Source organism: Microcebus murinus, chromosome 5 (genome assembly GCF_040939455.1).
Source record: "Microcebus murinus isolate Inina chromosome 5, M.murinus_Inina_mat1.0, whole genome shotgun sequence".
NCBI classification, from domain to species: domain Eukaryota; kingdom Metazoa; phylum Chordata; class Mammalia; order Primates; family Cheirogaleidae; genus Microcebus; species Microcebus murinus.
The window spans coordinates 15,787,411-15,813,661 of NC_134108.1; the positions used below are offsets into that span (position 1 = coordinate 15,787,411).

General features: G+C 38.6%; 2 protein-coding genes and 1 non-coding gene across 6 annotated transcripts in view; 1 reads left to right on the forward strand and 2 right to left on the reverse strand.

The window, feature by feature from the left end:
• Positions 1-1,959, forward strand: part of KATNA1 (katanin catalytic subunit A1) — a 40,583-nt gene extending 38,624 nt beyond the window's left edge. For all 3 annotated transcript variants that reach the window (XM_012759704.2, XM_012759703.2, XM_076002874.1), the window contains 2 exons: positions 362-488; positions 1,613-1,959. In XM_012759704.2, coding sequence (XP_012615158.1) covers positions 362-488; positions 1,613-1,811 — 326 coding nt within the window. In that variant the 3' untranslated portion in view covers positions 1,812-1,959. The remainder of the gene's footprint in view (positions 1-361; positions 489-1,612) is intronic.
• Positions 1,960-2,092: 133 nt separating this feature from the next.
• LOC142871297 (small nucleolar RNA SNORA2/SNORA34 family) lies at positions 2,093-2,230 on the reverse strand. The gene has a single exon (XR_012919547.1). It is a non-coding gene; the product is annotated as a small nucleolar RNA SNORA2/SNORA34 family (small nucleolar RNA).
• Positions 2,231-4,283: 2,053 nt separating this feature from the next.
• GINM1 (glycosylated integral membrane protein 1) lies at positions 4,284-25,657 on the reverse strand. 2 transcript variants are annotated; one of them, XM_012759699.2, is made up of 8 exons: positions 25,481-25,657; positions 20,608-20,667; positions 20,351-20,447; positions 15,167-15,318; positions 14,481-14,637; positions 13,738-13,868; positions 11,888-12,051; positions 4,284-4,948 (listed from the first exon to the last, which is right to left on the reverse strand). In XM_012759699.2, the coding sequence occupies exons 1-8, from the start codon at positions 25,598-25,600 to the stop codon at positions 4,837-4,839; spliced, it is 993 nt and encodes a 330-aa protein (XP_012615153.1). In that variant the 5' UTR covers positions 25,601-25,657; the 3' UTR covers positions 4,284-4,836. The 2 variants fall into 2 exon arrangements, with proteins under 2 accessions (XP_012615153.1, XP_012615152.1); XM_012759698.3 differs by having other exon boundaries at positions 13,738-13,871; positions 25,481-25,656.
• Between the last annotated feature and the right edge of the window lie 594 nt (positions 25,658-26,251).

A 26,251-nucleotide genomic window follows, 5' to 3' on the forward strand; every position in this document is an offset into this window, starting at 1 on the left:
TTTAAATCTTGTCAGAAAGCTGCTGTTAACTTTTAGGTAGTTTTGTTTAGAGAATTTAAAATCTGGATTTTATCATCTACCCCCCCTTCATACTACCTCCCCCCCAAAAAATAAAATAAAATTTGGTATTAACTTTCCTTAAGGAGATAAATGTAGAGAATTTTCCCTTTTACTAGTAGTTTGGCTTTATGCCTTCATAATAAGAAATTAAAAATTCAGTGAGATGTATGGCTCTTGAAATGTTAAGCAGATGAGCTCTAAGAATTGGAAAACAACTCCTCACACAAAGTAGATTTGAGAAATAATAATACACTATGTTTATATTGAAGGTTTACATTTTTAAATTTGTTTCTATCATTAGCAAAAGGCAGGGAGGAGCTGTTACGAATAAGCCTACGTGAGCTGGAATTGGCTGATGATGTTGACCTTGCCAGTATAGCAGAAAACATGGAAGGTTATTCAGGTGCGGACATTACCAATGTGTGCAGGTATGAATTATTTGGAAACATAGGTTTTTGTGGGTATAAACTGCTAACATGAAGTTTTTATGTTGAATTAAGATAGATGAAGAATAAAGATTCACACTATAGTCAGAGTCACAAGTTTTGGGTTTAATTTAGTATTGGCAGGTCCTGGTAAGACTTTTGGGTATCTTTCATGTCAGTGAAGAGTCTACAGTTCATTTGAAAGCTACAAGTTCAAGAAGCTATGCTAGAATAATTTGTGCAAAATAGAAAGTAACTGTCTTAGATTTAAAAAATTGGTGCATTTCTTCACCAGTGAAATAGGAAATGATTGTAAAATATATTGACCTAGCACACACACAAAGTACGGTCTCAATTTCAGTGAATATATACTAAATGTGATAGGAATAGCAGTTGAGACTTTCTGTAATCCAGCTGATTTAAGTAGGGTTTGTCCTAATCTGTTAGCTCAGATGCTTATTAACCAGGAGCTTAACTACACTAGTTTCCTCATCTCTAAAGTGAGCATACCACACAGGGTTATGAGGATTAGAGATAGCATGTATATATACATAAAGCAGGTATCCTGCTATTCCTTTGCATAAAATGGTGGCTGTGTTTAAAGATGCAACTTGGTGAAAGGCAAGAACAACTTAAATCTGAAGTTTCTCTCTTTTTTTTTTTTTGTAAAGCACATAGAGAGGAAAAGGAGAAACCACTAACTTGATCATCTGGCTTTTATGCTATGTGGAGAAAATATTTAATTTTCTGGTTAATAGGTTCTCTTCTGTCTGTGATATTTAGTATTCCTTATTTTATTGAATACTTGTAATGAAATTCACTTGCTAGCTTTATTGTACTCTTTTTCTGGGCTTTTCTATTCAGTGTTAATTATTTAAATTGATTAGCATCCTTATTTTCAGGATGGAAGATTTAACTGCTAAAATCTACAACAGGCCTTGTATTTCAGTAAGATTCTATACAGTACTACATATGTATATGTGATAAGATCATAATTAAAGAATGTTACAACACATGCATTGAAAATTTTTCATTTCACAGGCTTTTTTCTGTTTTCTGAAAATCTCACAGGTGTTAATTCAACCAAAATAACACTTAATGGGTTTTTTTTTAAACTTAAAATGTAGGGATGCATCCTTGATGGCAATGAGAAGGCGTATTGAAGGTTTGACCCCAGAAGAAATCCGAAATCTTTCAAAAGAAGAAATGCACATGCCTACAACAATGGAGGATTTTGAAATGGCTTTGAAAAAGGTTTCTAAGTCAGTATCTGCTGCAGACATTGAAAGATATGAGAAATGGATATTTGAGTTTGGATCATGCTAAATTCTCACATGAGAAATCTGCCTTAAGTATTTGAGATAATAATTAAATGTAGTAATTCATTGCACTGAGTGCTATATTTTTTTAAGCTTTCATAATGGTAAGATTTTTAAAAAACCTTTATGATTGTTAATAAAGGCAATATTTTTAAGCTGAAAATTTGTTTTACTTTAACATTACCAGACTTCTATTTCACTGATCACAAATGCTAACAAACACAAATGTTACTTGGAAAGCTGTCTTTTTCTTTTTTTTTTTTTTTTGTTGTTTTTTTCTTCCCTAGACTATGTGTTTTCCAACTGAATTAGCCATTCATTTTGAGATACTGAATAGCCAACAGATCACAAGAAAGACATTGCTCTTGGCTCCTGTTTAAAACTAACAGCTACAACAGCAAATCACCAGTCTTGATTCAGGGCGTAGGAAAGCTGTGTTAACTGTTACTTCTAAGTATAGCATCTTCTCTCCCGCTGTCTGCTGTTCTTACTCACAGGAAGGAGAATAAGATTGGCCTCACTCCTTAGGTGCCAGTGGATAGCTTAAAATCCCTAAACATTTTTACACAAGTAGCTAATTAAAGTATAAGCCAAGCCCAGTGTGCCTTCTTTCCCATTAGGTGTTATGGTAGCATCCCTTCTTTCTGGGAGAGTTTTAAAGACTCTCATTTTACTGTGCATTTTAAAAAGGAAAAAAAAATAGTCTTGCTTGATTAATTTTTATTCTTCCTACATAAGAGGCTGCACTATAGGCAAGTAGGTATTTTTCTATGCCTCTGCTGCTCATTATACTCCAATTAAACTCATCAACTCATGCATACTAAACTCATGGATGCTAAAGGTAATGGTATAAATAAAAGCTATAAATGAAATAAAAGTTAATGGTATAGGCTGGGCGTGGTGGCTCACATCTGTAATCCTAGCACTCTGGGAGGCCAAGGCAGGTGGCTCATTTGACTTTAGTAGTTCAAGGCCAGCCTGAGCAAGAGCGAGACCCCATTTCTACTAAAAAAATAGAAAGAAATTAGCTGGACAACTAAAAAAAAAAAAAATACATATATATATATATATAATTAGCCAGGCATGGTGGTACATGCCTATAGTCTCAGCGACTTGGGAGGCTGAGGCAGGAGGATCACTTGAGCCCAGGAGTTTGAGGTTGCTGTGAGCTAGGGTGATCCCATGGCACTCTAGCCCAGGCAACAGAGTGAGACTGTCTCAAAAAAAAAAAAAAGTTAATGATACAAAGTTTTAGATACAATTTCCATTTATGATTACTTAGAAGAAAATAACTTTTTGTATCCTCCCAACCAGAGCCTCAGGGATTTGAGTGCCTTGTTGTGGTCCCAAGTCTCACTGAGAAGGAGAGAAGTCAGGGTAGGAATCTGTGAACTGCAAAGCCTATGCTCTCCAACAGACCATGTGGCCTCCTAAATTTTATTCCTTGCTAGACTCTATATGCTTATGGTTAATGGAGGAAATAAGACCCTGTGATCATTTGAAGTGAACTGGTGCATTCTAACAACTTATGTAATGAGGAAGAGCATAAAGAAAAAGTGTTACTAGCTGGTAACTTTAAGATCAAATTATAAATTGCATGCTATTATTTATTTTTATACAACATGGAGATAGGAGTAATGGCTCTGTAAAATGTAATAATTAAAAACAGCTAGGCAAAATGAAACATCATTCCTTCATTCTGCTGTCATCTTTCCCCACCAACACACATACCGTGTTTCCCCAAAAATAAGACAGGGTCTTATATTTATTTACCTCAAGAAGACACCTAGGGCTTATTTTCAGGGGATGTGTTATTTTTTTTAAGTACGGTACAACAATCTACATTTATTCAATATAGTTAAGTCATCTTCTTCTGGAACATCATCATAACTCTCCAAACCCCGAATTCCATCCTGAATTTGTGACTCTATTTCCTTTAGAACCATTGGCCCCAATCTCTCATGTTGAGCAATAGAGCTCTCATGGGGCAGATGAGAAGGGCTGTTCGTCATCTTTACCGAAATGCATAGGTTGTGCAGATATTCTGTGTAGCCACGCCCATCACTAGGTCTTATTTTATGGGAAGGTCTTATTTTCAGGGAAACATGGTATCTATTTACCCTAAATATAAAGTGGTTTCAAAACCAACCATTACTTACTTAGACAAGGGTTTTAAAATGATGGGTTGCAATAAAAAAAAAGTTAGCAACAGAAAGTATTACATAAAGATAAGGTATATGTACTAGGTCACATTGTAAAATATGTCAATATATGTGGTGTTTTTAAAAAGCAAGATAAACAATGGCAGGGTAAATAGCACTATACCTAGAACCACAAGACCAAGGGCACACTCCAATTCCATGGTGTCGATGGACTCAACTGATTTGAGCCTTGGTTTCAGCCAGTGTAAATGAAAGGAGCTATGAGATAATTTCTCCTGGGCAAAGTTTTTATGTAATTATAACCAAAACAGCTATACTTTTTTCCTCAAAAGAAAAATAGTTTATTTTAGAGTGAGAATATGTCACTACTTTTAAATCCTGGTGAATTCAAGTAGTCTTGGTACAGGATACAATCAAATCACGATACACTTCAATGATTTTATACTGAGTCATATACTTAGTATAAAAGGCACATTGTACTGAATAAAAAATAAGTGTTATTAAGTTCTTGAGCTTTTAAATTAGAATTTTATAAAGTGCTTTCCGTAAAGTCTTATATATTATAAGTGGATATAATTTCCTTAACAAAGGCACCTTGAAATGTTATTGGCGCGTGGCTTTTTTTTTTTTTTTTGGTAATTTCAAACTCTCTTCACATATCTTCTCTTCCACTTTGTTTAAACTTTCTGTAACAATTCATCATCTGAATAGCCAGCCCTTTTAGAGCATAAGGTAAACTTTAACTTGGCACTGTAAAGGTCAACTTTCAAACAGTCTTAGGAGTTTAACAATTTCTCTAGTGTTTAAACTGATTAATGATTTTTAAAAAATTATATTCAAGTGGCAAATTCCATGATTTGAGATGGTGTTTTAAGAACATGTTTTATCTTCAAGGTTTTCAACTGTTTTTTCAGGATCATCTGGGTATATGTTGATAGCTGTCACAGGTATAACATTCACTTGATCCCACTGAAGAATTCCTCTGAAACAGAAGATGATTATTTACTGTCAAAATTAAGTATTTTGTCTGCCCATATTTTGGTAGGGCTACTTCAAGGTTATAAATTAAATATAAACCTAAGATCAGGTGCTTTTGCTTCATTGTATTTAAAAGTTTATAATGGTTATACAAACTCTGAGCCCAAAGTCACTTTAACCAAACTGAGGGAATGGAAAGGTACAGAGGAAGTTCATTACTTTGTACAGTAGGGAAGGAAAGGATAGGGTAAATATAGATCTCCAAGACACAGAGTTAGGTCTCTAGATATGCCCAGGTTGAGCAAAAAGACTAAGCCCAAGCAGCTTTCTAAACAATACTCGCCACTGGACTACAACCTAGATCTTTAGACAGCATTTCTCATTTTGTTACTTAAAATCTCTGACCAAAGAGTAGGTCTTCGAATTGAATCCAAGACCCTGTATTCTAAGTTCAGTGTTATCCCGATCACAGCATCAACAGAGGCTAAGTTGTTTATAGAACTGAACAAGCTGATTCTAAAGTTAATGGGAGAAACTGTGCAAGAATAGCCATAACATTTTTTTAAAAGAATAGCAGGGAGATGAGAGAGTTGCCCTAACCAGCTATCAAAGGTTTTATTAAAACATAGTAATTAAAACTGTACTACTGGCACAAGTAAATCATTAAACAAACAGATTAATGTATATGGAAACTTAGTTTGTAATAAGGTAACATTCTAAGTCCATGAGAAATTACCAATGAAACAAGAGCCTCTGGAAAACAATCAGAACTCTAGCTAAAACTATACACAAAAGTGGTGATAGAAAATAAGTTGTTTTTTTTTTTCTTTTTGAGACAAAGTCTCACTTTTTGCTCAGGCTAGAGTGCTGTGGTGTCAGCCTAGCTCACAGCAACCTCAAACTTCTGGGCTCAAGCGATCCTTCTGCCTCAGCCTCCTGAGTAGCTGGGACTACAGCCATGCAGCACCATGCCCAGCTAATTTTCCTGTATATATATATATATATTTTTTTTTTTGTATATATTTTTAGTTGGCCACTTAATTTCTTTCTATTTTTTGTAGAGACAGGGTCTCACTCTTGCTCAGGCTAGTTTCGAACTACTGACCTTGAGCAATCCTTCCCATGGCCTCCCAGAGTGCCAGGATTATAGGTATAAGCCACCGTGCCCAGCCTAAAAAATAAGTTTTAAGAAAACATAGGCTGGGTGTGGTGGCTCACGCCTGTAATCCTAGCACTCTGGGGGCTAAGATGGGAGGATTGCTTAAGCCCAGGAGTTGAAGACAAGCCTAAGCAACAGTGAGACCCTATCTCTACTAAAAATAGAAAAATTAGCCAGGCATTGTGGCATCCACCTGTAGTCACAGCTACGCAGGAGGCTGAGGCAAGAGGATTTGCTTGAGTCTAGGAGTTTGAGGTTGCAGTGAGCTATCACGACACCACCAGGGGCCACAGAGTGAGACTCTGTCTCAAAAAAAAAAAGAAGAAAACATAATTTGAAGATGGGAAAAGGCTGGACTACGTAGGCAAAATAAAAACCCTAGAAGCCATAAAGGAATAGCACAAAACTGCTTAGATCTCAAATTTAAAGCTTTTGTATGATATGAGATGCCATAATATAAGAACAAAAGGCAAATGTTAGTCTGCAATTTGAAAAAATCTCCACAATGCATTACATGTGTATAACAGACAAAGGAGAGCTCCTATGATTACACAAAAGGCAATACAATTGAAAAATGGACAAGGCCAGGTGTGGTGGCTCATGCCTGTAATCTTAGCACTTAGGGAAGCTAAGGCAGGAGGATCCCTTGAGTCCAGGAGGTTCAAGACCAGCCTGGGCAACACAGCAAGACTCTGTCTCTGTAAAATATAAGAATAATTAGCAGAGTGTGGTGACACACACCTGTAGTCCCAGCTACTTGGGAAGCTGAGGCAAAAGGATTGCTTGAGCCCAGGAGTTGGAGGTTACAGTGAGCTATGATTGTGTCACTGCACTCCAGCCTGGGCAACAGAGCCCAGTCTCAAAAAAAAAAAAAAAAAAAAAAAAAAAAGAAAGAAAAGAAAAATGGACAAAGGCTATGAATCGGCAAGTCACCAGAGAAATATATACATCTAATTATTACAAAGATGCTAGACCTAGTTAGACCTAAACTTGCAAACATGCTAGTAAGAACAAAATGCAGATTAAAATGAGATTATACTTTTGTCTACAGTAGCAAAACCAAAAAATTATCATCAGGTTTTGAGGAGTTATTTAACACACATACTGTTTGACACAGTCATTTTAGGAATCTATTCTATGTAAATACATGTGCAAAAAAGATCTACGTACAAGAATGTGTACTAGGTCGGGCGCAGTGGCTCATGCCTATAAGCACTTTGGGAGGCCGAGGCGGGAGGATCACTCAAGGTCAAGAGTTCGAAACCAGCCTGAGCAAGAGTGAGACCCCGTCTCTACTAAATATAGAAAGAAATCAGCTGGACAACTAAAAATATATAGAAAAAATTAGCCAGGCATGGTGGCACATGCCTGTAGTCCCAACTATTCAGGAGGCTGACGCAGAAGGATTGCTTGAGCCGGGGAGTTTGAGGTTGCTGTGAGCTAGGTTGACGCCACCGCACTCTACTCCGGGCAAAGAGTGAGACTCTGTCTCAAAAAAAAAGAATGTATACTAGAGCATTACTGGAATTAACATGAAATTAGAAAGTGCCCAGATGTCTGATAGAGGAATGGTTATATTATGGTATATCCATATTGTGGAACACTGTTGTGATACTGTGATTTATAATAAGATATATATAATTTTTTAATCTTCCTCTGGTTTCCTGGCACAAAGCTCCTAAAATCTTTGAATTCTGGAGTGGTGTATTTTATATGATAAAGAGATGACTGATGGCTGGGGGCTCCCGGATAACCTCAGGATGGAGGCTGGTTGCCAGGGGAATCAACCCTGTGATTAGAGGGTTGGAACTTTCTGTCCCACCCCCTTAAGCCCCAACCTGGGGATGGGTGGGAAGGAAGGGGTGCTGAAAGTTAGGTTGAGTTGATTGATCACCAATGGCCAATGATGTAATTAACTGTGCCTTTGTAATGAAGCCTCCATAAAAACCCAAAAGGATTAGGTGTGGAGAACTTATGGATAGCAGAACAGAGGTGCCCGGAGAGTAGTGTACCTGGAAAGGGCATGGAAGCTCCGTGCCTCTCCTGCCCTTCCTATACTTCGCCCTATGCATCTCTTCCATCTGCCCATTCATCTGTTTCCTTTGTAACAAACCAGTATATGGAAGTTTTTCCCTGAGTTCTGTGAGCTGTGCTACTAAGGTGGGTCATGGGAACCCTGATTTATTGCCAGTTGGTCAGAAGCACAGGTCACAACCTGGGGCTTGGGATTGGCATTTGAAATGAGGGGCAGTCTTGTGGAACTGAGCCCTTAACATGTGGGATCTTATGCTCTCTCCAGGTACACAGTGTTGGAACTTAGTTGAATAAGACGTCCCTAGCTAGTTGCTGGTGGGGAGAAATCCCCCCCTACACACTGGTGATCAAAGCATAAGGTATTGTATTGAGTGTGAGAGTAGGAAAAACACTTTGGTTTTTCCTATCTCCTTTAGGACTATGCAACTATAAAAAGAATAGTTATGCTAAATATAAGTATGATTTGTCAACCAAAAATACAGACATAAATAAAATTGGCATTCAAAAACCAGGTAATTATGGGGGACAAAAGAGGATTTGCTAATATATGCACTGATAGGAAAAGATCTGAACTGGTTCAGATTCCAAACTGCAACGAAGCCCCTGGTTTGTCACAGTAAACTCAAAGGCTTCACAGAATATTTTCAATTTTTAGGAGACTTCATGTGTACTACTAGCTTGAGAGTAGTTCATGGTTTCAACATTAGACTGCAAAACATTCAATGAAGTCATCTTTCCAAAGCTGGGTTTTTGGTGGTGCTACAGTTTAGAACTTTGTCCCCTCCAAACCTCATGTTGAAATTTAATCCCCATTGTTGGAGCTAGGGCCGAATGGGAAGTGTTGGAGTCATGGGGGTGGATACCAATCCCTCATGAATAGATGCCCTCCCTGAAGCTGGAGGTGAATTCTCATTCTTAGTTCCTGCAAGAGCTGGTTGTTAAAAACAGCTGAGTGGCTCATGCCTGTAATCCTAGCACTCTGGGAGGCCGAGATGGGTGGATCGCTTTAAGTCAGGAGTTTGAAACCAGCCTGAGCAAGAGCAAGACCCCTGTCTCTACTAAAAATAGAAAGAAATTAATTGGCCGACTAAAAAATATATATACAAAAAATTAGCCGGGCATGGTGGCGCATACCTGTAGTCCCAGCTACTTGGGAGGCTGAGGCAGGAAGATCACCTGAGCCCAGGAGTTTGAGGTTGCTGTGAGCTAGGCTGACGCCACGGCACTCTAGCCCAGGCAACACGGTGAGACTCTGACTCAAAAATAAAATAAAATAAAAACAGCTGGCACCTTCCCCCTTTCTCTTGCTTCTTCCCTCACCTTGTGATCTCTACACATGCTTCCAGCTCCCCTTTGTGTTCCCCCTCCAGGGGAAGCAGACTAAGGTGCTCACCAGAAGCTGCGCAGATGCCCACACCATGCTGCTTCTACAGCTTGCAGAACTGTGAGCTAAATAAGCCTCTTTTCTTTATAAATTACTTAGCCTCAGGCATTTCTTTATAGCAACAGAAAACAGACTAAGAAAGGTGGTTACTGTGATAAAAAGCAAACACCATATAAAACTAATGTTGAACAGGAAATGAGAATAACAGTGTCCAATCTAATTCCAAGATACAAGGTATTGTGTAGTGCCGTATAGGCACACACATCCCATTAGCAATCTCATTTTTTGAGACAGAGTCTTGCTTTGATGTCTAGGCTAGAGCGAGTGCCGTGGTGTCAGCCTAGCTCACAGCAACCTCAAACTCCTGGGCTCAAGCAATCCTCCCGTCTCAGCCTCCCAAGTAGCTGGGACTACAGGCATGGGCCACCATGCCCGGCTAATTTTTTCTATATATATTAGTTGGACAATTAATTTCTTTCTATTTATAGTAGAATGAAGTCTCGCTCTTGCTCTGGCTGGTTTTGAACTCCTGACTTTGAGCGATCTGCTCACCTCGGCTTCCCAGAGTGCTAGGATTATAGGCGTGAGCCACTGTGCCTGGCCCATTAGCAATCTCTTAAATTAGTCATTTAAGAATGAAATAAAAATATATTTCTTTAAATTTTTCTTTTGGGGCTGGGTGTGGTGGCTCACGCCTGTAATCCTAGCACTCTGGGAGGCCAAGGCGGGCAAATTGCTCGAGGTCAGGAGTTCGAAACCAGCCTGAGCAAGAGCGAGACCCCGTCTCTACTATAAATAGAAAGAAGTTAATTGGCCAACTATATGTATAGAAAAAATTAGCCAGGCATGGTGGGGCATGCCTGTAGTCCCAGCTACTGGGGAGGCTGAGGCAGTAGGATTGCTTGAGCCCAGGAGTTAGAGGTTGCTGTGAGCTAGGCTGACACCATGGCACTCACTCTAGCCTGGGCAACAAAGTGAGACTCTGTCTCAAAAAAAAAAAATTTTTTTTCTTTTGGCCTTGGTAGGGACATTAAAAAAAAATTACTGGCACACTAAGGATGCTATGAACCAAGAACATTTAGGAACCTGTGTCTTACATGAAAAATGCAATTTGTAGAACAATTAAGAGTCTGAGTTGATAAACAATTATAGTTATCTAGTATATATTTACATCAATACATAGAATTTGGATAAAAGATGCCAACCCAAACATGACCTGCCTACCTCTAGGTAGAAAAATAAGAACTGAAGAACAGAGAGGTGAAGAGAAACAGTTAATTGCTCTCTACAGTTCTGTATTGATTAAATCTTTTTCTACCAGAACATACCCTCAGTACAATTGCTATTGATAAAGTATATTGCAAACCTGGTTTCTAGTTTTACATTACATCTGAACAATGTAATTTAGCTAAACTGAAAACTGGTTATCTCCACTGAGATTTTTTTGTATTAAGATACATAAAATGATTAATGGTTTAACTTGTGGAAATGCTAACAATTCATTTTAAAATTTATTATAAAATAATTCGTTTGATTAAAAAATCAAATATAAAAGGAAGAAACAGTCTCTCTACCCCTGCACTCTAACTCCCACTCATTAGAGATAACTTTTCTCATTCTGAAAATTTTCTATTCCTTTATGCACATAGTATTACATAATACTTTTTGTTTTACCCAAATGAATCATACTACTTTGTAACTTTTCCCTCTACTTAACAGATGTGGGACTTCTTCAGCCAGAGAGAATGTCACTGCATGTGTGTGCCATTATTTAGTCAAGCCCTCACTGATAAACAGTTAAGAAGGTTCTTATTTTGCTTTTGTTTTCTATTACAAACAACAGTGCAGTGAATATCCTGCTAGTCTTATGAAATGAACTACATTTTAAATTGGTACTTTAGAATTGAAAATAAATATTGAAGTTCTCTTGTCCATCTCTGATCATAACCATTGCATTTTACATTATATGCATTTTTTTCCTTTCCCTAGTAGAGTTTAAATTTGTTTGTTATTTATAGAGACAGAGTCTTGCTATGTTGCCCAGGCTGGTCTCTAACTCCTGACCTTAAGTGATCCTCCCAAAATGCTGGGATTATAGGTGTGAGCCTCCAGACCCAGCCAAGTTTGAGTTCTTAAAGAGCAGAGTTTGTCTTATTTGTATTTAAATCTTTACGCATCTTGATCACAATAGGTATTTAATAAATGTGTTTTAATTTTGCTAAAGTTGGAACATGGGCTAGGAAAAAAAATAGGTGTTATTTTCCCTCCCACTTGTCTTACCTTTCATTTTCATATTTTCTACTCTATAATAAATATCTCACTTTTTAATTATTAAAAATACTGTTTCAAAAATAAGAAATACTTACTTGTATTCAGAAACTGGGAAAAGCACCTTTAAGATGGTTATTATCACAGCTGCTCCTATAATTCCAACCACCATGACGTTCAAAAACATAAAGAATACTGGGAAAACACTGCTCCAGAACCTACAGAGATCTTTTCTAAACTTTTCCATCCACTGACACATTACCTAGGAAAGGAGTTTTGATTAGACATGCAAGTTTCACTAAGCTCTGAGAATAAACTTTAAATTTTTAATGTTTTATCTTTGGTGTAATGAAAATATTTATATTTTGATTATGCTGGTGGCTACACAGATTTTTACATTTGTCAAAACTAACTATATTTTAAACAGGTGTATTTTATTTTAAAATATACCTCAATAAAGTTATTTATAATTTTTAAAATTGTCTTATAATATGCACGCAGAAAAGTTAATATCCTTTAAGATTATTTATACTGTTATCTAACTATAAGTCAAGTGAAAATAATGGCTAGCTGACAATTGACAAGAGATTAGTTAGGCTAGTCCACTATAAACAAAATGTACCGGAGTCAACTGTTTCCAGTAGTTGCACAAGAGAAAGAAGAGAAAGAAAAACATATCAGTAGCTTTTAGAACAGATGAGCAGCTCATTGTGAATAAAACATGTTTCTATACTTTAAGAGTAAGAGAAGAATCTAAGGGTGGGCATTGATGGCATGGGCTATGAAGACAGTCTGCTCTGAGGTTGACCTGCAGGAGGAGGTTGGGAGACAGGGTGAGGGTGATACAATCCAAATTGCTACAGTGACCCAAAATAAGCAACCCTGACCTTCAGTGGGAACTTCTCCTTTGAGATTAATCATAGACCCTGATCATCTAAATGGAAATTATTTTGGGTAGGGGTCTAGCTAATATATAGAGAGAAATATTAAGATACGCTGAACCCATGAATATCTTCCTAGTAAGCAGTATAAATGTCATAGGTAATATGGGTACTTAGTAGGTACCAATGTATATTTATATGTAGTACCCCTTACTACAACAAACTCATGAGATACCACTTTATACTACTTTAAGGGTTAAGTGGGTACCCCATTGTACAGATAAAGAAACTGAGGTTGGCCGGGCGCGGTGCCTTGCGCCTGTAATCCTAGCACTCTGGGAGGCCAAAGCGGGTGGATTGCTCAAGGTCAGGAGTTTAAAACCAGCCTGAGCAAGGGTGAGACCCCATCTCTACTATAAATAGAAAGAAATTAATTGGCCAACTAATATATATAGAAAAAATTAGCCGGGCATGGTGGTGCATGCCTGTAGTCCCAGCTACTTGGGAGGCTGAGGCAGTAGGATTGCTTGAGCCCAGGAGTTTGAGGTTGCTGTGAGCTAGGCTGATGTCACAGCACTCACTCTAGCCTGGGCAACAACAAAAAAGAAACTGAGGTTACAGAGATTAAGAATTTGTCTAAGATCACACAACCAGTAAGTGGCAGAACCAGGTGTCAAGCCCAGACAGTCTGACTCCAGAAAGTATGCTCACAACTATTTGTGCTTAATCACTGTGCAAAATCCTGAGGCCATAATGCACTTTGTGTATGCAAGGTAGGAACTGCAGAACAAACAGAAATATGAGGATATGGGAAGGAATTTTGGAACTTAAAATTCCAAATGAAATCCACTGCCTTGATAATCATGATCTGACTATATTAATGAAGTTTGAAGAAGAAAACAGGAATATCTAAAAATACCAAATTAAAACCACCACAATGTGTTCATTATCACCAGTGCTCGTTCCATGGTTCCAACCCGGAGGTTTCTACCTCTTTTTAAATGCCAGGATCTATTTTCTTCATCATAACTATAAATGCTTATGGTAACACCAAATACTTGATTTACCTTGTATGAAGATGGAGGCTCTGCTCTGAGAGGAGTTTCAGGTAATTTGCCAGGTAAAGCATCTTCATCTACAGTGGTTTCCACATTCCTGGTAAGATACTGGCTAGTGGTCTGCAATGAACTAACACTTTCTACTGAGGAGGAAGAGCAGAGTTAACAAAATGCTAGCGGAATGCTGGTGTCTCTCCTACTAGTCCTAAAATCACTATACCAATAACATTTAGGATAATAACATATATTTTACCATGGGAGAAAAATAAATGTATTTGAATGTGCATTGATTTACATGCCAGAAGGGAGATATAAACTAAGACAGTCATGAGGGGATAAAGTAGTTATGATTTTGTTATACAGAAAGCGAAAATTTAAGAAGTTCTATGTTTCACTGAAAAAATGAATACTTCTTCCTCTAAATGAACTTTTACAATATTCTTATCACATATTTTGTGATGAATACCCAGAGAAAAAGTGGATAATTACCGGAAAATGTCACTATCCAACGAGCATTGATGACATTCTACTAAGGCTCAAAATAGATTTCTAAAGTCCTTAATGGACATATAAAGTAATACATGACATAAAGTATTTTTCAAAGAGGCTTATTTCCAAACATATTAACTATAATTACAGATATAAAGCAACTTTTGCAAATAGTCTAAAAATTATAAAGTTCAATAGCATATAAAGCTATCAATGAAAGAAATAATGTCCTTAATACTTTAAATAATAGTCATTTAAATTACCTTTTTTGGAGAGGTTGGGAAGGGTAACTAGAATGTCATTGTCTCGGGAAATAGAGTACAGCATGCTTTCCTTCAAAGGAAGGGTATAGTTTGAATGTCTGAGTATTCCCTGGTTCTTAACTAAAATATCAATTTCAGTGACATCCTTTTGTTGAGCCTATGGAAGAAAAAATAATTATTCTTTATTTTAAATAATGGCACAACTCCATAAGAATTGAAAAGTGAATTTTCTTCCCTGATTTCTGTAACTAAAAAATGTGTCCTACAGACAATGACTTTTTATCCCATCCCACCCCACACTCACTTTGAGTTACTTAATTTACAATTTTAATAATATTCTTGTCTGCTTTAGCACTACTATAAACTTAGTTCCATTTCATTTACACATAGGGACTTAGAGGAAATAGTAGCAGACTGAACCAAATGCAATCCCTTCACTTACTTTCTCTGTTTAATTATGTTCATAACATTTTTAAATGATATAAACATACACGAATATGAGCAATTGAAAAAATATATTCCAAACGCTAATATAAGTATATAAAAAATCTAAATGATTAGATAAAGGCAACATTAGGAAACCTTCCTTATCAAGTCAGAAACAAGTAACTGAACACATGCATAATACCTAGCACAAATTTAAAGCTTTACAATTTAATTCCCAATTAATAAGCATACTATCTTACTTGTTTTCCATCAATCTCTACTACCTCTTCTTGAATGACAATTAGTTGCAAACTGGAACCAGATGTCATAGGCCACTCATGAACTAAAATCCTTACACTGACAATTCCAAAATATTCTTTTTCCTCCAAATTTTCCAGATTTTCATTCTTCACTATAAAAAAAAGTAGTGACAGCTTTGAACAAATATTGCCACCAAATTTGTTACTAAATTTGATTATTTTGATGACATTTACATGGAATAACACAGTTGTAAACCAATTCTTTGGCTTTCTTCATCCCTGACCTCAATGCTGTTTCAGATTTATAAAAACAAGGACAACTTGACAAATCCTTATGACTGCTTATGCTGATTTGAAAAGTGGAAAATGCTTTGATCTTCAGAGTTTGTATGAAGTATCACACTAGCAACATCTTTCCTATTCTTTTACACACGTTGGTGATAAGGAACCAGCAGGGCATAACTATTTATAAAGTAGGCCGGAAGATACAGTCAATTCCATGTTTTAGCAAAATAAGCACATTCATTCATCTATTCAATCATCCACAAAATCCTGTGATAGAAGGAGCCTAAGCAGTAAGAACACTAAGTTTTTTCCTCAGTCCTTTCCCCAGTAAGTAACTTGTTACTGTTGGAGAGAGTAGGAATCGGGAAAGAGGGTGGGAAAGGCCCATATCACCTCCTAGTAGGGGCGACTGGGTGCAACTAGCTATTGGCCATGTTCCTCTCTAGCCAAGAAACCCCCAGCCCCACCTCAATAGAGATAGGGTGTAGTAGCTTCAGCTGGTTTATAGAGCCAATGGCTATTCTATTAAGGTAGAACGTGCTATAGAAAAAGACAAAACAACATACCCCGATGAAACTGCCACAAATTGAGCATTTAGTTTCTGTCTCTTATATAATCTGAGGATTATTTGCCAAACTGGAACTCAGATGCAACAGACCCAAGCTGTTCAAACCAATTCTGTGCTTTTATAGTCCTATTCCCTTTGACTGGAATAGCTCAATATCTAGTTCATTAACCACTTACTATTATTACAATATTTACCCAACTATTCTCCCCTTCTTAGTCTCACCCCCTCCAAACCACAGTGCCAGACTAATCTCACTATGGTGCAGTTTTGATTCCACAGGCTCCTGCTCAGACACCTTCAGTGGAATCCTGTGAGTTTTTGGTAGTTCTCCAACTGGTCCACCTCCTTCAGGCTTCTCTCTCTCTTATGCCTCACCTCCTCATATCCTTTGAAGCTCACAACTATGAAAAGTCCCCTGTCACGGTCCATCTCAGAGTTTCAATCAACCATTTACCCACTGGTCTCCCTCCTGGAACAGTAAGCTCCTTGTCAGCAGGTCTGTGTGCCTGAATGCTAGGGCACAAGAGACCCAATGGGGGAGAAAATGCAGTCATATAAATACATCAAAGCAGCGACTCCTCAGCCCACAAATTTGGCACCTTTACTGTAGAATAAAATTAAATTAAAATCAACAAAAGCCCTTCATATTCTGACTTCATTCCTGTGATAGGCAGCTTTCAAAAATGGCCCTAAATGGTCTTTGCCACTAGGTCTTCACACCTTTGTGTAATACTCTCCCTGTGTGCTGTGTGTTGGACCTAGTGACTTGGTGCTAACAAACTGAGCACAGCACAAGTCACGGAATGTCACTTCTGTGATTAGGTTATAAAAGACTGTGACTTCTGTCTTGCTAGTACCCTCTCTCTTGCTGGCAGATCTCACTTGTCCTCTCACTGATGAATCCAGCTGCCATGTTGAGACGCTCTACAGAGAGGTTCATATAGCAAGGAATTGAGGGAGGCCTGCAGCCAACATCTGGTGAGGAAACGAGGCCTCTGCTCAAAAGCTCACAAGGAACAGAATCTTGCCAACAACCACACGAATGAGGCAGGATGCAGATCTTTCCCAGTTGAGTCTTTTTTTTTTTTTTTTTTTGAGACGGTGTCTCGCTTTGTTGCACAGGCTAGAGTGAGTGCCGTGGCGTCAGCCTAGCTCACAGCAACCTCAAACTCCTGGGCTTAAGCAATCCTGCTGCCTCAGCCTCCCGAGTAGCTGGGACTACAGGCATGCACCACCATGCCCGGCTAATTTTTTCTATATATATTAGTTGGCCAATTAATTTCTTTCTATTTATAGCTAGTTTCCAATTCCTGACCTTGAGCAATCCACCCGCTTTGGCCTCCCAGAGTGCTAGGATTACAGGCGTGATCCACTGCACCCGAACACACCCCCCCCCCCTTTTAGTCTTGAAATGACAGTACCCTTATGAGAGCCAGAGGAACCAGCTAAGCCAAACTCAGATTCCTGAGCTATGGAAACTATGAAATAATAAATATTGTCTTGGGCCACTGAGTTTTTGGTTAAATTGTTACGTATCAATAAATAACAAAGATGCCTACTAAAGAAAATATTTTTTAAGGAATTAAAGAAGATTTGTTGCTTCATTTAATGTTTTGAAGATTGCTGTTTTAATTAGATAAGATGAGCATTTACTTTGGCTATCAAAAGAAACAAATTAAATGTAACAATAGGGATGACTGGAAATATGGCTATAACAAATAGAGCAGCTAGGCTGCATTTCACGTCAAATTTCCATTGAACACAACATATAACACCAAAAAAATTATTATTTAAATAGTACTAGCATTTCTTTTCCTAGCTACCATAGATTAGCTTGTAGTACAACAACCTTCTTGCTGAGAACCACTAAAATAGATATAAAAAATACACACCCACATATACCCTCAAAACCAGCATCTGACTAGAGGCATCAGAGAGCTAAAAGACAGCACTTAAAGGGCCAAGAAGAGAGCTCACTGAGGTGACCACAATATTTTATGCTAGTTTTCCCCACAGGGCATTTGCCAACTCCCAAGCTGAACAGATGGAGAAGTTGAAAAGCTGCAAGTAGAAAGCAAAGATTAGGAGGCAGAGAAGCATGACAAGCAGTCTCACATAATCGGGAAGAAAATGAGATGTTTCAAACAATAAAACCTCAGATAATTCATTGCTAACAAACCTGTACTAAAAGAAATACTAAAGGGAACTCTTTAGGCATAAGGAAATGACCCCAGAAGAGTACACAGATAGGAAGGAAAAGAGAGCACTGAAAAGGGTAACCATGAGGATAAACATAAATGAATACTAGACTGCATAAAACAGTAAGAATCATTATGTTGCATGGCGTTTAACAACACACAGAGTTAAAATACATGATAACAATAACCCAATGGCAGAAAGGGAATAAATGCAATTTAAGTGTTCTAAGGTTCTTGCATTGTTTGGGAAATAATAAAAGTACTAATTTATTGCTATCAAGGGTAACTACTAAAAGTAGTAAATAATACAAAACAAACAATATGAGGGAACTATGACTCCAAAAATAATTAACACAGAAGAAGCCAAAAAGGGGAAGAAAAACACAGAACAGGTGGGACAAAGAGGAAACAATTAAGACAAAGGATTTAAAGCCAAATGTATCAGTAATCATATCAATGTATATAAATTATACTATATATTATATAATATATAGTAATTAATGTACTTAAGTGTAAATAAATAAAAAATAGATTGACAGACTGAATTAAAAACAAAAAATATATTCTGCTTATAAGACAGTCACCTTAAATAAAAGGACCCAGAAGGACTGAAAGAAAATGCAAAGATAAACAACACAAAAATCCGCCTCCCCTCCTGCCCAGCCAAAAAGCAGTCATTGCTAAACTAATATAGATAAAGCTGATTTTAAGGCAAGAACATCAACAGAGACAAAGAGGAACATATAATGATAAAAGAGTCAATCAACCAAGAAGATATAACAGTTCTGAATCTGTATGCACTTAGAGTAATATCATGTCAAAATATATAAAGCAAAAAATGAAAGAAATGAAAGGAGAACAGACAAATCCACAGAGTGGAGATTTTAACATATTCTTCTCAGTAACTGATAGAGCAAGCAAGCAAACAAAAATCAGTAATTCCATGAAACACTGAACAACATGATTAAAAATCTGACCTGGCATGCATCACATCTAACTAACTTTTCAAGTATACATGGAAAGAAATATTTATTAAAACTGACCATATGCTAAGCCATAAATCAAGTTTAATTTCAAAAGATTGAAATTATACAGACTGTATCTCTGACAATAGAGGGGAAATCAGTAAAAAGTCCCAAATGTTTGGAAATTAAACCATATACTTCTAAATGACTATTAAGGCAAGGAAATAGCAAAACAAATAATTAGACAACACTTTTAAGTAAATGATAATTAAAATATATATAAATCAGCCGGGCATGGTGGCTCATGCCTTTAATCCCAGCACTCTGGGAGGCTAAAGCAGGAGCATTGCTTGAGCTCAGGATTTCAAGACCGGCATAAGCAAGAGCCAGACCCATCTTTACCAAAAATAGAAAAAATTACCCAGGCATCATGGTGCGTGCCTATAGTCCCAGCTACCGGGGAGGCAGGATGATTGCTTGAGCCCAAGAATTTGAAGTTGTAGTGAGTTATGATGCCACTGCACTCTAACTAAGCTGAGGCAGCAGAGCAAGACTCTGTCTCAGAAAAAATAAATAAATAAATAAATAAATAAAATCAAATATAGGATACACGTGCTAAGAGAAGAATGCACTGCCTTAAATGCATATATTAAAACAGGTATTAAAATCCTACTATATCCCTCATATTTGTTATTCCATTCAAATAATATGATATATTCTAAAGTAACATATTTGCTTACCTTCAAGCAATCAAAAAATGTAAAAGGTTAAAAAAAATGTTCTACTGACATAAGGTAGACGAAACTGAAAACTAGAGAATAAGACAGACAATTCATTTTCTCTTCAGTTTTTACCATTGTGGTAAGCACGCCTCCGAGATTCTGGCTCTTGCTACTGGATTTCTACCTCTATGCCCATTCTTACATTGCTATCAACCTACCAGAAATGCAGTTCCATCAGTGCTAATCTTATGAAAGAAAAAAAGTGAATGTACCAGGAACAGTCAATTTAAAATAAGTAAAAAGTTGTAAACATATTAGTGTTATCATATACTCTGAAAATGATGTATATTTTTACTTTAAAATCAAAATATATAACACCCAAGAATTGTTTTACTAATTTAATATTATTAAAAAAACAATTATGGAAATAATTTAGTAGTACTCACCTATTAAAGTATGACAGCTTATTCGCGTTACACCACTATTTACAGGAAAGTCATTTACGTATACCTGTCCACTCTCATAGATTATGTTAAGAACGACCTTAAAATAAAGCAGCATATACATTAATTCCAATGTTTATAAATAATGAATAATTCTTAATGTCAAAAATATATTATCCAACTAAATTACATGTATAGGTAAAAATAAAACAGGCTACATAACACTTAAAGATATATTAAAAATATAAAAAAAGACAAACCTGTTCTTTAGATACCTCCCCATTATCTTTCATGGTAGTTATATTAATTCTGATGCCATCCTGCAAAAAAAAATATTATATAAATTGAGTGGTTATGCATTTTACAGACTGATAATAACTCAGCTTTTTCTTTTTCCCCTCAATTATATTTACTGCCTAATCACTTATAACAGCATTAGAACGTTTTAAAAGACCATCATTTTCATTTTAGAGCTTTTTTTGCACCCTTACTCATAACTTCAATTTTTTATAATCAGTATGCTTTTCATTTAATTGCGAAATATATCACATGAGCATATATAAGCAAATATAGAATTTAAAAGATTTACACTCATGTACCTACTATCTAGGTTAAAATCTAGAATATCAGCCCTGCCCTAAAGCCCTTGCATGCTTCCCCTCCTTCCCCTCAAAGGAATCCCCACACCAACTTCCCTGTTAATCATTTTTTGCTTTTCTTTGTAGTTTTACTACCTGTGTATCTCTCTCTAAACAACACATTGTTTAGTTTTATGTTTCTGAGCTTTACATAAGTGGAATAATTTTTTGTTTGTTTTTAGAGACAGGGTCTCACTCTGTTGCCTAGGGTGGAGTGCAGTGGCATTATCACAGCTCACTGCAGCCTTGTACTTTTGGGCTCAAGCCATCCTCCTGCCTTGGCCTCCTGAGTAGCTGGGATTACAGGTGCATGCCACCACGTTTGGCTAATTTAAAAAAAAAATTTTTTTTTCTTTTTTTCTTGAGACAGAGTCTTGCTTTGTTGCCCAGAGCTAGAGTGAGTGCCATGGCATCAGCCTAGCTCACAGCAACCTCACACTCCTGGGCTCAAGCGATCCTTCTGCCTCAGCCTCCCGAGTAGCTGGGACTACAGGCATGCGCCACCATGTCCAGCTAATTTTTTTTTCTATATATATTAGGTGGCCAATTAATTTCTTTCTATTTATAGTAGAGACGGGGTCTCACTCAGGCTGATTTCGAACTCCAGACCTCGAGCAATCCACCCACCTCGGCCTCCCAGAGTGCTAGGATTACAGGCGTGAGCCACTGTGCCCGGCCTAAAAATTTTTTTAGAGATAGGATCTCACTATGTTGCTCAGGCTGGTTCTCAAACTTCTAGGCTCAAGCCATCCCCTGCCTTGGCCTCCCAGAGTGCTGGGATTACAGGGATGAGCCACATGAGCCCAGCCTAGTGGAATAATATTGTATGTATTCTTTTGGAACTCCAATTCTTTCCTAAATTTATTCACAGATAGACATTGTTAACCTAGAATAAATGCCATACTCTTCTCAAATACATTTCCCTTGGGGTTGTATTAACTTTGAAAATAGGAAAATTATTCATAAACATCAAAAATAATATACAAGTATATTTCTTGGCACTGTGAACATCCTGAATACTCTATATATAATTTCCAACAAATGAGAGAATAAAACCTAGGTGATTTCATGAGTTGATTCCAGGAATAACATGTAGAACAGGTTTTACACCATATAAGGCCCACGCCATACATGTAGGCTGAATTTGGTGCACTTCCCAACTCCCTAGGAAGCTTTCCAGTAATTCCTCAGAACCAGCCTGATTTCTCAAAGCCCACCTAGATCTAGATTAAGCTTCAGTTAGAACCAACAGTACCTCTAAAGCAAGCCAACATTCAATAAGCCATCAAATTTACAGCTATATTATGTCCAAATGCCAGTTGACCATTCCTCTTTTTAAACTACAAGATTCATTAACTGTAAGCTATTGTTCTTTGAAAAGCCCACAGGTAAGCCTCCAGAGCTAGAGTGCCACGGCATCAGTCTAGCTCACAGACAACCTAACTTATGGGCTCAGGTGATTTTCCTGCCTCAGCCTCCCAAGTAGCTGGGACTACAGGCACACACCACTACACCAAGTTAATTTTTCTATTTTTAGTAGAGATGGGGTCTCACTTTTGTTCATGCTGGTCCCAAACTCCTGAGCTCAAGCAATCCTCCTGCCTCAGCATCCCAGAGTGCTAGGATCATAGGCATGAGCCATGGTGCCCAGCCCAATGATGTTCTTCTAAGAAAACTTTCTATAACTTCTGCCTTTCAGCAGTGAACATACACTATAGGGTTAGCAATTTACTGCACTTACACATGTATCATTTGCCTAGTAAAATACAGGATTTGAAAAAGACAACAGACACAAGCTTACTGTATTTCCCAGAGAATCAACTTCAATGAGATTCTTTTTTGGTCTTTCTGAATGATTTTATTGCAGAAAAGAACCGCATTGCTTACAGCCTCCTGGCCTGGAGTTTGGGGCCAGGTCACATTTCTTGCTCTTCCTGAGAATCTCTGATTGAACTGAAAGTTCAGGCTTGTGAGCCTGGGTTGCATATACTAAGAAAGTGCATAGAGACACTAAAAAGTTTCTCCTCACAAATTTTCAATTCTTCCCTCTAATTCCCTCTTATTCCTCACAGGATGCTCATCTGGGACACAAAAGGCTTCCCAAGGATAAAGGTAATAGACACCTGGTATAAAATAAGTAAGTCTGAGGGAAATATATGAAATATAAAATTATGCATACAAGAAAGTAAATGTCATCTGAATGCCTCTCATTGGTGACTAAGTTATTTTAATATTAGAAGAATATACTATAAAAACTTCTATTATTATTTTCAATCTTGTGTGACCTCAACTTCTGACAATTACATAAACACAGAAAAATGCTTATAACCCAGTAACTCTTATTCACTGGGGGAAGACAAAAGAACTTTCTTGACTTCAACCAGTTTTTTCAAATTTGTATCAGGCTAGATACAAGGATGGACAGACACGTGATAAAGCAAGTACAGTAAAATGTTAATGCTAGTCTAGGTTTGCACTGTTCAATATGGTACCCACTAATCACATGTGACTATTTAAATTAATTAAAATTAAAGAAAAATTGTAAATCTCAGTTCCTCACTGGCACTGGCCACATTTCAAGTGCTCAGTGGCCTCAAGAGTCTGGTGAGACTAATAGAGAGAACAGACATAACAACCACTGCATAAAGTTTTCCTGAACAGCACATCTAGTATGAGGAACCACTATAGAATTCTTTCAAATTTTCTATACATTTGGAAATTTTTCACAAAACATTGAAAAAACCTTGAGATCAAGTGGCTTCAGCTTCCCATCTACATGTTCAAAGTAGTAAGATTCTCCTAGTTGCTCAGCATTCATTTAATCTATGAAATTCTGAGTTTAGATATGAACTTTCCAAAAGTGGAATGAAGACCTAAGAAAGGAGAACTAAAATGAAATCACTAAGAGCCAGCTGACATTGCAGTGTATTTTAAGCTTGCAGTCAAAATGTATTTTTCTCAGATTATATAGACATAAAAGTCTCTTTGAACACACAAGTGTTGATGATGAATCAACACATTGACTGCCACACTAGAAAAAAAATTTCCCTGGGGCCATGGTGATTTTTTTTCAAAAAACGATCCTTTCTAATTTGTTATTTTTTGTTTTCTGTGTGTGAGTTATATGCAACACAATCCATGTTTTTAGAATTAAATTGTCAATATTAATTATAACAATAAGAACATCCATCCACAAGATTTTCACGAACCAACTGCAGGATTTTGCTTCAAAAGGCCCCGGCTCAAAACGAGCCTGAGTTAAATACAATTCACATGGCAGTCAATGTGTAAAAATTTTAAAAAGGAGAAAATAACATCCACATTTCTGGAACTTTAGAATTATTGCATTTTTATTTGGTCTCTTGGTGCTGGTCCATCGAATTCGTATCTTTTAAGCAGATGCAACTGTAGTTCACATATAATTTCAGATACAAGCGGTTCTGAAGGCACCCAATGTTGTGGCTTCCTGGAATGCCTCAGCAGAACTGAAACTGAGAACTGCTTTTCATTTTTGTACCAAAGTGGAGTAAGGTCATTACTCTGAAACATTAACAGTTAAAAAATAACTGTTAATTGGACATTTTTCCGTGCCAGTCCCCTGTGTATTTAGTGTGTTCCTATTCAAGTCTTGACTAGTAAGGCATACCAAGGTTATGTTGTCATTCTCAGAAAACTCAGATTTAAAATATTCAAACTCTCCTACCATACATTCAACTGTAGAAACGCAAATACTGGTTTAGGTCGGCACGACTCCACAGCAAAAATGGTGAGAATCAGCCACCTTTTAATACGATGATGCAACAGTCCTGGAACTTCAGCCGGCACCAGAACCACCTGGGGGGCCTGTTGACAGACTGCTGGCCCCGCCCCCAGATAGACGGACCAGGTTCCCGCGGACGCAGACGCCGCCGGCCGCGCCTCGCTCGCAGAACCCGTTCTCTGACACTCGGCTAGAAGACGGAGTCGGTGGGAGCCAGGTCTTCAGCCTCTCCCCACCCCTCCAGCCCCGCGGAGCCCCGCAGCCGCGCCCTGCCGGCCGCCAGGCCGAGCAGGCACAGGTGGCCTGGAAACGCGCTCTCCAGCTGGGCAACTTCCACATCTCCCGAGCACGCAGGCACAGCCTTGCTCAAGTGCCGGGCTCTACCCGCGGACGGCGCCATTAAGGAAGCCTGGGACCGCCGGCGATCGCGCACACTTTGGACGGCAAAGCCACGTCAGGATGAGCAACAGTTCGGGCCGCTCCGACAGTCTCTTAAGTTTCGCGACCCGAGGCTCAACCACGCAGTAACCGGCCCCTTGCCGTCCCTTCCGTCCGCGCTCTCGCCCCCTCCCCCGCCGCCCCCATTTCCTCGGGTGCTGCTCCCCGCTCCTCCTCTGTGGGACTCGGACCCTGCCCCCAGCCCCCGGCAGGACGTGGGAGGCGTCGTTGGGGACGGCCAGGGCCTCTCCCAGGGTCTGAGCCCAAGCGTGGCCGGCCGTGCCCGCCCTGCTCTACCTGCGGGGCTCGGGACAGCGGTGGCGGCTCCGGGGCGCCCGTCGTCAACCACCCGGCGGCCGGCAGCGCCACGAGCAGCAGCAGTCGGAGGGCGAACGGCGCCGGCGGAGCGCCCTCCATCTTGGACAACCCGGGCGGCGGGCGGTGGGGGCGGAGCTAGCCCGGGGGTGGGGCCGAACCTTCCAGGGGCGAGGAGAGGGGCGGGGCCGGCAGAGCAGGGCCCTCCCCGGCCGCCGCAGAAGGTGCTGGGAGCTGCCGAGGTCTGGCTCGCCAGGGAAGGGCGATCTGCGCATGCGCACAGCCGCGAAGGGCAAGGAGTGGCGTCAAATCAGGAAAAGTACGACCGGGTGGTCTGGCCGGCACTCCGGGTTGGGGAGGAGCTCCAGCCTGCATGGGTGTGAACGTGTTCGTTGTCATTATTTTTTAAATTAGTATAAACACATATATGTGTATATGTGAGCATATATATACATGTACTGTAAGATGAAAACTGGTAATCTTTCAGAATACTATTACACATTAAAAATGAAACAATCATTCTATTATCATGAGCTGTAAAACAGGATCAATATCAGATACTCTCCCAAATAATAAATTTTCAGGATTCATTTGGGGCATTAAAAAAAAATGAAACAATCACAATTGGAGGGAAAATTTTTATTAAATAGTTCCCGTTCTTGGCTGCACGTGGGAATCTCCCATGCAGCTTTAAAAAGTACTGAGGTCTCCCCGGGCACTCCAGTTTCTGGTTTAAATTAGTCCGGGCTGCGG

Excerpts from the sequence above, each read along its gene's own strand:
- GINM1 (XM_012759698.3), bottom strand. The coding sequence starts at position 25,600 with ATGGAGGGCGCTCCGCCGGCGCCGTTCGCCCTCCGACTGCTGCTGCTC. Across the intron at positions 15,319-20,350 it reads AAGCTGTCATACTTTAATAG|TGAAGAATGAAAATCTGGAA; the intron begins GTGAGTACTACT and ends TTTTTTTTATAG. Across the intron at positions 14,638-15,166 it reads TAGAGATTGATGGAAAACAA|GCTCAACAAAAGGATGTCAC; the intron begins GTAAGATAGTAT and ends TTTCTTCCATAG.